General features: G+C 46.6%; 1 protein-coding gene and 1 non-coding gene across 2 annotated transcripts in view; both read right to left on the bottom strand.

Annotated features, from left to right (window-relative positions):
- TTC23L (tetratricopeptide repeat domain 23 like) overlaps positions 1-12,376 on the bottom strand; it is a 52,553-nt gene that overhangs the window by 34,016 nt on the left and 6,161 nt on the right. Inside the window, exons 4-5 of the mRNA XM_081825987.1 lie at positions 11,679-11,802; positions 1,130-1,286 (exon numbers count right to left, since the gene is read on the bottom strand). Of these exons, the coding sequence (XP_081682113.1) occupies positions 1,130-1,286; positions 11,679-11,802 (281 nt within the window). The remainder of the gene's footprint in view (positions 1-1,129; positions 1,287-11,678; positions 11,803-12,376) is intronic.
- Positions 77-179, bottom strand: LOC115938239 (U6 spliceosomal RNA). Its single transcript, XR_004073401.1, has one exon. It is a non-coding gene; the product is annotated as a U6 spliceosomal RNA (small nuclear RNA).

The following is a 12,376-nucleotide window of genomic DNA, read 5'->3' as shown; positions in this document are numbered from 1 at the left end:
AAGAGTAGAGAGGGGGATGTGTAAAGAGGAGAGAACTGGGGACCCATGGTCTCAAAGAAGACTCATGATTAATTTTTTTAATATGGAATGCTTTACATGTGTGTGTGTCACCCCTGCGCAGAGGCCATGCTAATCTCTGTATCGTTCCAACTGTGTATATGATCATTCATGAACATGAAACGCCCTTAACAGTTCTCAAGTAGACATGGTACCAAAAGGCTGGTCAACATCACAAGCTTTTCGCAGAGTAACAGTTCCCCCCTGGCGATAGAGAACTATTTCTTTTGTCTATTTTGCTTGGCCTCCAGCTTCATGGGCAGTATTCTCAACAGCATTTCAGAAAAACAAAAATGATCAAGAGTCCATTAAATCAGAGGTTTCTGGCTGCATGTTACAATCACCTGGGGGACTTTCTAAAAATCTCAATAAACAGATGCACCCCAGACCTCCTAAATTAAAATCTCTGGGGTGGGACCCAAACAGCAATAATTTTTAAAGCTCCCAGGGGATTACATGTGCAGCCTCGTTTGACCAACAGTGCTTTAAATTACCACCCACCCATTCTCCCTCTTCCTGACATCGCCTGCGTCCTCACTGCTAACACTGATCTTCTCGGGGTGCTCGATGAAGGGCAGGACAGACGCCGAAAACTTTTCTTTTCTTTTTCTTTTTTTTTAGGATTTTATTTATTTATTTGAGAGAGAGAGAATGAGAGAGCACAAGAGGGGGGAGGGTCAAAGGGAGAAGCAGACTCCCTGCCGAGCAGGGAGCCCGATGCGGGACTCGATCCCGGGACTCCAGGATCATGACCTGAGCCGAAGGCAGTCGCTTAACCGACTGAGCCGCCCAGGCGCCCTAGACGCCGAAAACTTTTCAACTGGCAGGGGATGTGTCACCAGTGAGATCCCTCCCAGGGCTCGACTCAGAGTTCCTATGAATAGACAGAGGAGGAACATTCCTACCTTTATAAATGGAGATGAGAAGCTGGGGGGCGGGGGGTGCCTGTCTGTCTCAACAGAGCCTTGAAGCCTGGGTAGATCTCCCCGGCTCCTGTGTGAGACAGTCCATCCAGCAGGCCCAGGTGGCCCCAGGCCCCAATCACCAGACCCCACTAGGAAGGGAAGGATATCAGTTCTGTAGGAGCCAGGCCACCCCCAGGGTGTAGTACAGCATGACCAGGGCTTCCAGGATTTCCTTCTTCTCTTTGTTTGAGGTCCTGCTTCCCTTCCAGGTCAGCAGCGTGTTCTTGGCAGACTCAGCATGTTTCTTGGCCTGAGCCGGGAGGCCTGGGGAGGTTTGAGGGTGGGTGGCAAGATGAAAAATATTAAAGAGTCATGTTGCAGTCGAAGACATTTCTGGGAGGAAATAGGTGGATCGTGTGGTTGTCATATGGTCTATAGTATTAGTTTCCAGAGCTGGCAGCGCATCAGAATTATCTGGAATGCTTGTAGAGAATATAGATTCCTGGGTCCCACCCCAGCCCTACTGAGTTGGAATCTCCAGAGAAAGGGAGTCCAGGAATCTATATTTTTAATTAATTCCACAAGTGCTGCTTACACAGCCATCACAGCATTAATCTGGGGGCCTCTGTCTGGAAATCATTGATAGAGACAGGAGTAGAAGCTGAGTATCCTGTTGCCAAATCTGCCGCCAATGCCGTGTGACCTTTTCAACCCACAAAGCTTCTCCATCCTCTAAATGTAAAATGACAATGATTATAGAAGCTGCCCCCTTACCAAATACCTGGAGATTGTCCAGGAACAAACGAGGTTATGCCACAGGGTGCTATGCTTTGAGCTTTCTGGAAAAGGCATTCTAAAAATACAAGGGCTTATGAATACAATTACTTCCATCTGGGGATTTTTTTTTCAATCCAAGATGAGGCTGGTTATACTAATTGGTCACACACACACACACACACACACACACACACAGGCACAGAATCCAATTCCTAAATGCAGTGAGGCGCCTCACTAAGAAGACAAAGGGAATACCAAACTCCAGCCAGAAAGAACTTGCAGTATGTTTCTCCTTGTTTTCTAACTCAAGGCTGGAGTTCCTGGGCACCCACTGGAACTTCTATTTGTCCAGTTAGTTAACAGAGGTAGACTTGGCAACATTCAATTTTCTAGACCTCGTGTTTCATCTTCCAACCTAGCTCATATCTAGGGATCCCTGATGGGACAAGAGAAACCCTGGGGAAAAAAGAGAAAGGTCAGCAGAGAGCTCCTTATCCTAGGAGTTCTCCACTCTACTGGAGACTGCCATGGCTGGTGTTCCGGTTCAGCTCTCCTCTCTGCAGGTGGGTAAACATATTCACTCCTGTCAGGTAGACCCGCTGTGCCCCTAATTCTCACTTCACACTCCCAGCCCTCAGTCTGCTCCACTTTTGGCCTTTGGAACCTGGCTTCTCAGTTCAGGTATAGTCAGTGGCCATAAAGATGACTTGAAGACTTGAGGCCTGCAGCCCTCCTATATTCCAGATGTGCAGGACCTCCTTATTGAGCTGCCACAAGGGTGGGGGTGTGGGGGGAGGGTGGAGGGGAGAACAGAGCTTCTCTGGGAGAGGCCTACAAGTGCCCTGGGAGCCAGGAAATCCTCGTAGAATACTCAGAGATGCCTGTCCATAGGTCTCAACTCAAGAGAAAAATGGGGGTCTGTGGCAAAAGAGAGGGCTGTGTCCCAAGTTACCAGGTAACAGCACCCTCAGACTGCACTGTGTACCATAAACACCCTCCTAAAATGCAGATTCCTTGGCCTTGCTTCCAGGAGTTGTGGTTCATGGGTTCTAAAGTGAGAATGGAGGATTCACATTTATAACAACCATCCTAGGTGATAATCTGATGCAGGCTGTCTAAGGATGACACTTGGAGAAGCATTTAGTAAAATCTTTATACAAGAGGTAGGCTCATCTTATTTTTGAAGAGTAGGTAGTTTGACTGATACAGAAGGATGAGGAGGGGTTTCCACTTGGGGTAAACAGCCTGAGGCCATAAAGACAGAATAAGCAAAAACTGCAGTTTTTGCTTATTCTGTGACACACACACACACACACACACACACACACACACTGGTGGGATGGGGTAGGGGTATGTAGGAGTGTCAAGGCAGTAAGGAGACCAGCCTGACTGAAGGGGAGGTTTAATGTAAAGATACATAAGGTATGAATTGGATAAGTAAAATGGAGTCTTGGGGGCACCTGGGTGGCTCAGTCGGTTAAGTGTCTGCCTTCAGCTCGGGTCATGATCTCGGGGTCCCGGGATCAAGCCCTGTGCAGGGCTCCTTGCTCAGTGGGCAGTCGGCTTCTCCCTCTCCTTCTGCCCCGCCCCCCACCCCCCACTGGCTCATGCTCTCTCTGTGTCTCTCAAATGAATAAATAAAATCTTTAAAAATAAAATAAAATGGAGTCTCGGATGCCAAGTGAGGAGGTTGGATTTGATCTGTTAGGTAATGGGGAGTCTTTATAGGTCTTGAGGAAGGGAGCAGCAACTGAAAAGTCTGCCAAGGACATCAGACCAAGAAAATAAGACAGGAAACTGAGAAAGTCTTTTTATCACATAGGCTGATTCCCACAACCAGGTGGGCCCTTGGGAGTGTGTCAGTAAGAAGTGCAGGAATCTAATCTAGATGCTTCCCTTGGTCTATAGGAAGGAAAAAAGTGAATCTGGCTGAGCCACTGAAAACCACCCCTGAATCAGCACAATGCTGCTTCTGGGCTCCTGAATGGAAAACAAATGAGAAAGCTGTCCTGAGGCTTTGCCAGTCTGCCCTGCCACCTCCCCCTCACCAAGTGCCCAGTGCTGGGCTGTGAAACCCCCAGAGGAACACTAATAACACTAATAATAATTCATAATAAATACACATATATGCAGTTTGCTCAAATTTTCTGAAGTGATAAGGGAGCTAATTCTCAAGGGTTTAGAGATCACTGCTCTAAACAAGGTTTTCCAACCTTTTCAAGTAGGAAAGAGCTCTTTTTATGACCCCTCACTTTGTGATATTTTTATGGCACTTCCTACATGAGAAAATTCATGATGACAGAAAGTACTATGAATCAGTATCAGTAATAATTTGAAATAGATTTGCACTGTATTAATTTCAAGAACACCCTCTCTCATGTAAAGAGAACATGGCATATATGTATATATACGAGTCTCACGTTAACGGTCTCTGGAGGAGGCTCGTAGAGCTGTGATCTCGTTCCCTAACTCCAAGCCCCACCTCCCCAGCTCCAGTGTCAACTCAGAGCCCAAGTCATTTTCATTTATTTGCCCTTCGCCCAAGCCAAGGACACCATCCTTCTCCCTGCGCCAACAGTGCAGCAATCACAGAGGCAAAAATCAGACCTGCTCCTGGAGCCTGAGATTCAGAAATTACAGGCAACTACTGGATGAACTGGAAACTGGGCCCCGGTATTGTCCAGGAAAACATATCAAATCATTTTGCTTTAGTTTGGGATGTGATTCCACAACTGTACCCTGACTCAGGCCGGAGAGAATCTGCTCGGAGATACCCAGTCTTCGGAGTTGCTGCTGTCACCTTTGATCAACTCTATTTAACAAGTTCGTGTGGACAGTGATTATGAGCAGGGCCTCGAGCCAGACTTCCCAGATACCGATCTTGCCTTAGCCGTTTCCTACCTGTGGCCTTGAGCAAGTTACTTCATCTATCTGTGCCACGGTTTATTCACCTGTAAAACGGTAATGAAAATACTTTCTACCCTATAGTGTTGTAGTAAGGATTGACTTAATTAATTTGTGAAAAAGCAACTAGTGCCTGGCACATAGGAATGAAATGAGTGAATAAATATTAGCCATCATCATCATCATCATCATCGTTATTTTACTACTGCTACTACTATCACCAGGGGCCATTCTCCTAAGCAATTTATTATATTTGTCCTTACTCTGGACCTTTGTCATAGAGCTGCTTACAGAATCTCTGCAAAAGGCTGCATTCTCAAATGCAACGTCATTGCTGGCAGGCATTAATGGTTTCCTGCAGGTCGGCTCACCCGGTTCTTATCATTCCCTGTTATTTCTGTACAGTTTTGGTTTTTTCAACCAACGGGACAGGGAAGGTAGGATTCATGACTTATGCTTCTTTTTTCTGTATTTTGCAACACTTATAATAGAGCCCGGGATCCCTAGAAAGTTCCCAGTAATAACAGGCTGACTCATTTATTGCTTCATTAATAATAGGCAATAAATCAAGAAACATGTCACTATATTCTCCTTCCTGGACTCTTGGACAGCAGTCCGGCAGTAGGTGACAAAGCACCTGTTGTTGGGTGGCTTTCCTCGCTCAGCCGCTGAAGCACTGGGCTCATTCGGGCCACCATCACCGAGTCCCACTTCCCGTCCCTTCCTCTAGTTTTCCAAGCAGCAACCTTTACACCCTGCTTTGCAAAGGCCCCATGTTCTCTCGTGTTATTGATTCCTGAACCCTGTTTCATCAATTGCTCTATTTCTTAAAACCTCCAAACTCTCTCTCAAAAGGGCTCCTTCCTCACTGCCTAAGCTCTGTCTCAGTCTCCTTCTCTTCTAAAATTATCTTCACGTGACTTTTCTACCTTCGCCAGTGACCCTCTTTTCCCTCATTCCTTTCAATACGTAATAAGTAGCCCACGAAGTCTGGCCTCCTCCCCGCTCCCTTCCTTCACGCCTGGGATCCAGCTTCTGCTCCAACCGCCCTGCACAAACTCTTCTGCTGAGGCCCCCAAAGATCTCCTACTAAATAAATCCAGTCACGGTTTCTCAGTCAGACGCTCTTAGCTGCTTGGCTTCTCTTCTTGGCCCTGAGGACACTGCACCTACTCAGTTCTCCTTTATAAACCTTCTCTCATTGCTTCTTTGCTACCTCTTTCCAAGGATCCTTTGTTCCCTTCTCCAAGGGTCTTTCAGTTTCTTCCTTTTCTTCTCTCTCTCCCTCTCAGAAGTTCTAACAATCCCTAGTACATCCACCTTGGCCTCCATGCTTATAATTTCCCATTTCCCCTCCCCAGTTCTGCTCTTAAATATTCCTCCGTGCATACGATACTCCTCCTGTCCTCCCAAGTTCTAGTCCCAAATTTCCAAGCACCAAGTGAAAATGTGCTTGTGGATTTCTCTATTACAATTCAAAATCACCAAAACCTGGACCCACCGTTCCTCTCCCCAGTGCGCTCCCCTTCCTGCCCAGTGTTTCTATGGCACCCGCAGGGGTCTGACCTTCAAGGTCATTGTTGGGCCTCACTTTTCTTCAACCCCAAATTGAACATCAGGTCCTGCCAATTCTTCCTTCACAGTCTTTTTTTTAAAAAAGGTTATTTGGAAATAGGTAATACATTTCCATGGCTCTAAAGTTAAAATTCTATGACAAGGTCAACATTGAGGGGGTCTCACTTCCACTCTTGTTCCCTTTCACTGTAAGGCCCCCTTAGGTAACTTGTTTTTGCTTCTGTCTTGTGTATCCTTCAGTGTTTCTTTATGTGACTATAAGCACAGATTCTCTCCCCTTCTTTCTTACACAAAATGAGGCATATTAAACACCATACTGTGTTGTATATTCTCTTTTGCCTGAAGATGCATCCAGCAGTTTTTCCCCTAGTAGTATATGGCGCTTCCTCATGCCCTTTTTAAAGCTGCATATAACCTGCTGTGGGTTATTAGTCCTCTGGTAATGCGGACACTGGTTATAAACAATGCAGCAAAGAATGATCTTTTTTTTTTTTTTTAAGATTTTATTTATTTATTTGACAGAGAGAGAGCGATAGAGAGAGCAGGAACACAAGCAGGGGGAGTGGGAGAGGGAGAAGCAGGCTTCCTGCCAAGCAGGGAGCCGGATGTGGGGCTTGATCCCAGGACCTTGGGATCATGACCTGAGCTGAAGGCAGATGCTTAATGACTGAGCCACCCAGGAGCCCCGCAAAGAATGATCTTATCCTTGTTCTTTTATAAGTGTGTACTTAAAAAAAACTCCCAGAAAGATAAAAGATGAATGTATCTGTCCTTCAGAGATTCTTAAATCCTTACCTTCTCACTCATTCCATTTGTCACCAGCACAGTGTTACATCTAGATCACCAGATAGCTTCCCTGCTGGCTATCATTGCTAGATTAACCTTTGCCCAATCACTCTTGGATGTATTCATCTGCCTGCTGGAAAATCTCCAGTCATCCTCCTTGTCTACCAAATAAATCACAAACTCCTTAGCCTGTATATAAAACCCACCGTGGTCTGCCAACATACCCTCCTTTTCGGGTTCCTATTAACAGTCTGCCCTTGGCTAGACAGCCTGCCCACTGCTTTCTAGATACACGTTGTGCTCTCATTCCTCCAGGCCTTGTTCTTCACCAGAAGTGCTCACCCCTTCTGTATACCTGAACCCTGCCCCTTCTTTAAGGGTCTTCTTGAATGGCACTTCCCGCCTGAGTCTATCACTTACCACCTCAGCCAGAAATAATTCCACCCGACTTCCCCAAAGCCCTGTATTTAAATCAATTACATGGCGTTTGCCTTATGGTGCCTTCTACCATAACTATGTCTGTATGTAGCTCACCTTCCACACGATGTTGTGACTTCTTTGAAGGCAAACACTGTGCCTTCTGTATGTTTTATTTCCCAAAGTGCTCTTTATGGTTTTGCAAATATATAAGTCCCTCAGTAAATACTCCCTGGAAGACCGTTTATTGAGAGAAATCAGCCTTTTGGCTTGACCCCCACCCCCAGGGCTGGAAAAGGCTCGCAGGGAAATGAGACAAGAAGGTCTGATGGCTATAAAACACACACACGCACAGCGAGGCATGAACGCGCACAGACGCGTCCATCCCGCCTACACAGAAGGCCAGCTCATAAATTCTGCCCATTTTAAAGCACTTGAGGATTAATGACAACAAAACTAAGTGGAACTCGGCAAGCACTTCATCCCTCTTGGAGGTTTGTGATTTTTCAAGGCTTAGGTTGTTTTATTTCATGGACCACAGACTTTAAAAAAAGTTACAGGGAAAGACTGGGTAAGTACTATAGCTGAAATAAGAGGTTATTCTCAAGAAAAGGTCACGATCATAATCTATTCTGGAAAAACGCTACATTAGGTTTCACAAAGTCTGGCTTCAGGGGCGCCTGGGTGCCTCCCTCAGTCGTTAAGCGTCTGCCTTCGGCTCAGGTCATGATCCCAGGGTCCTGGGATCGAGCCCCGCGTCAGGCTCCCTGCTCAGTGGGGAGTCTGCTTCTCCCTCTCCCTCTTCCTCTGCTTGCTGCTTCCCTATTTGTGCTCTCTCTGTCAAATAAATAAATAAAACCTTTAAACAAAACAAAACAAAAACCTTTGTACTCTATAATCCCCAAATAGCAAGGTCTGTATCATTAGATAAAAAAGAAAGAAAAGAAAGAAAGTCTGGGATCAAGGGTGGATACTGTTCTATTACGTAGGCATTTTGTCTCATCAGGACATTGTTTTTCCCATCTAGAAAAAACAAACAAATCTTCCTGCAAAAGGAAAACATTTTTTCCCCCTCCAACATACCACCCCAACTGTGGTTCTCCACTTGCGTGGCAGGAAGAACTGTGAATCAGAGAAAAAAGGATGGTGTTCTCATCATCTTCTGTGATATAACCTGTTTACCTATCTTGACCGAACTTGGAATCTAACTGGAAAAGTAAAACTCAGAGTCCATTAGTGATTGTTCATGGAACAGGTTGATTTCAGAAGATGAGGACCAACTTCCTTCCACAGACCTACCACGATAATCTCTCCACACACAGGGAGGCAGCCTCTGGCCCGGCCCAGGCTCAGGCCGGTGTACCCCCAAAAAACTCGCGGTGCCTTCTCCAGTTCAAGCTGCCATCACTGCAAGGCTCGAGTTCAGCAAAAATCTCCTAGGCAGCCTCGCTTGGGCTCTCTTGGGGCCCAAGAAGTGTACTTGTCGATGCCAAACCAAGCACCCATGATTTGCCAACTATCAAATCCACAGGTCTCTCTTCAGCCTTCACGTCATCCGAACTCTCTCTGAAACTGCTGGAACCACACTGCACTTCTTTTTGAAACCCCTTCTCTTCCCTGACACAGCCCCTCCTGATTCTTCTATTTCCTCTGCTGGCTCTGCTTCCATGGCCTTCCCGATGCTCTCATTCTCCCCTCTTCTCTCCTCTGCCCTCTTTCTCTCTCTACTTTTGCTGATGAAGTTCATCCACTCTTATGGCCTCAACTTGCCCCTATGTGTGGATCCCTCCCAAACTGACATCCTTCCCCAGCTCTGGCTCCACTTTCCACTTTTCCTACCGAATATCTTACCATGATGCTCCATGGCCTCCTCCCACCGGCAATGATCTGGCCTGTCTGAAACCAAACTCAGCAGCTTCTCCCCCCTGCCCCCCCATCAGCCTCCTCTTCCTCTTTAGCTCCCTATTTCAGCTACCCATCCAGGTCAAGCCCTATTCCACCCAGCTCTTCCCTCAGCTTCTCATCCCATATGTAATTGCCCACTACATGTCACCAATTCTGTGTGTCCTTTCTGCCACATTCCAACTGCCATGGCCAATGCCTTCAGCGACTCTTGTCTGGCAGGATAACGGCCCAACTGCTCTGCACCTCTACTTTTTCTATCAGACCAACCCATCCTCCAGAGTTTCTCACTTCACAACATAAGCTTGATTATGTCACCACCTCACTCAAAATCTTTTAATAACTCCCAAAATTCCTTGATACCTGGGCCCAAATTAACTTTCTGGTCCCATTGCCAGGCAAGACCCGTCTGTCCTGAGATGTCTTCTGTTCTACCCTAACCTTGTGGGTCCACAGTGTTCTGTGTAAGGAGTTTCATAGAGTCCCTCTCACCTCCCACTCCTCGGATCAATACATGTGGAGGGCCAACTCTGGGTTCTCTACTCCCTTGAAATCTACTTGGCAAACTTATCCTGGTCCTTCAAAGACAAGACAAATGTTACCTTCTCTCTACAGCCTTCCCTGACCAGTGGCAGAACCCCTGATCTGCCTCATTTGTTTCCCCAGAACTGTGTTCCTGCCTCTATGATAATCTGTCCCTGCCTACTCTAAGATCTCTGTATGTTTCCAGAGGGCAGGGACTAGCAGTCTTCATTCATACACCGCACATCTAGCACAGTGCCACCAGACTTCTCACGTGAGCCCTCCAAGGGCTAAAATGGCACAGAGCTAAATTTGTACTCTTATGAAGGCAGCAAGTGTATGAGGAGATCAGCCTGAATGAAACAGAGAAATTCCAAATGGCAAATAATGTAGCTCCATTAGAAGATTCTCTTTTGCTGAAGGCCTTCCTGATGTCCCTTAAATCTCACAGACAAGTGGTTGCCTGTTCTGCCAGGAAGTGAGGACCCCCTCTTCTCCTTAGCCATGTCGGCCTTCTCTCGGAACACAACAGATGTGTTCTTAAGGCCTGGAAGAGCCCCACTGCGACCTCACTGTGGCCCACTGCTTCACCGTCCCCAGCATCAACCACTCACGGGCTTGCCACATCAATGGCCAGAGGAATCTAAAGTTTCATTAAAAACATGAGCTCAAAAGGCCCCAGGGAGCCCTAAGAAGGAACACATGTTCTGAGGTTAACAGAATTAATTATAAATTACAGAGGTTAATAATAAATTGAATTCCATTTTAACTTTCTCAAGCTCTGATTTCTGATATCTAGGCCCCTTATGGCCCAGGTATATTGGTTCCCTTCTGTAGCCCTCAAACCCTCTTAGGCCCTTAAATCATTTACTTGTTAGGTAAGCTAGGCCCTACCTGAAGACCCAGGTCCATGGGGTACTTGAAGAAGTCCTAGGCCAGTGGCTCAGTTCTATCAAGCAGTGACATCTGCTGATCCATACTGTGTCCTAGAGACTGTATTAGGTTATAGGGGAGACCTAGTCCCTGCTCTCAGGGAGCTTCTGTTTCAGAGACAGAGGCATGTAAACAAAGCACATGTGAATGTGTACAAAGAGATCCGTGGCAGGAGTGTGTGTAGTTCCTGTAGGACGGCCCAGCTGGTCACAGGCACAAAGCCCTGAGCTGACCCTATCCTTGGTTCCAGAGATATGTTCTGGCCCCAGTTCATCTGAACAAATATTTACTGAGCCTCTACTGCCAAGTTCCTGCCCTCATGGATCTTACACTTGGGCTTCAGTGTTAGCAGATGCCTCCCAATCTTGTTCTTCTGTACAGAGTACCTTCCAGAAAGCACCATTTCTCTAGGATGAGGGCTTGGTTTTTTTCTCAGCCAGATCTTCCAGGAACTTGAGTTCTGTACACAGAATTCAGGTCCTATTACTGGGACACTCACCCTGATGCTGAGTGTACATACCTGCCCGTCCTTCCCTTGTGGACCTGTGGCTGGAACTTCTCATATTGTCCTTGGCCCACTGTATCTCCTTGCCCTCATCTGTAAACTATGGACAATAACAGTATCTCCCTCCAAGGGATATTATGAGGACTAAATGAGATAGCTTGGCACATGCTAAGCATTCAATAAATTAGCTATCATCATTATCTTTATTTCTAAGATCCCTGCCACACTGCCTGCCTCATCCATGGACTTTCCCGCCTCTTGCTGAGGTGTGAGTTGGGGGCAGGAAGGGCCCTCCCCCCGCCGCCTGTCATCCCCACCCCCACCGTGCTTGTAGGTTGGCTTAGTTTGGCTCTCACAGGCTGGCCCACCCAGACCCAGTGGGGGAATCCATGTACCTCTCAGTGTCAGGTAGCCGTAAGCCAGGCTGGCCACAGCCTGTGCACATTTCCAGTGTTCTTCCCCAAAAATAATCCGAGAAAGGATGACACAGCGAATCAGCTCCTTGTTTGCTTGGGTATTCTGCAGAGAGCAAAGACATCATTATGCTTTTTGGAAAGGAGGGAAAGCTCTAGCCCAGGCTCTTCTCACAGGAATATAGGACTGAATTCACCTGTCGTCGTTTTCTCTTCTCTCCCCTTCCCATCCCATGACCAATCCAGCAAGGCCTGGTGGCTGTCCCTTATTCCTAAGTCCTCACACTAAGCTCTGTTCCTCAGTTCTGCCATGAGTACCTGATTCAAACCACGCTCACCTTTCACCCAGCTGACCACAAGAGCCGCTTCTAACTGCTCCCACTCTTGCCCCGCCCCCCTGCCCCGGTCTACTCTCAACATCATAGCCAGCGTGACTTCCTTTAACCTTTTATTGTGAAAAACTTTAGCAATATACAAAAATAGCATGGAGAGGGCTCACTTAGTTTCATGAGGTATCTACTCATGGTCAATCTTGTTTCATATCTATCCCCCTCATCCACCCACCCTATTATTTTGAAGAAAAATCAGATATTAAATCATTTCATATCTCATGAGTATCTCCCAAAGATACAGACTTAGACATATAACCAGAAAACCACTCTCACCAAAATATTAATAAT

The sequence above is a fragment of the Leptonychotes weddellii genome, chromosome 7 (assembly GCF_054177405.1).
Source record: "Leptonychotes weddellii isolate Sample4059 chromosome 7, ASM5417740v2, whole genome shotgun sequence".
Taxonomy (NCBI): Eukaryota; Metazoa; Chordata; class Mammalia; order Carnivora; family Phocidae; genus Leptonychotes; species Leptonychotes weddellii.
This window is presented reverse-complemented; position numbering and strand designations above follow the sequence as displayed.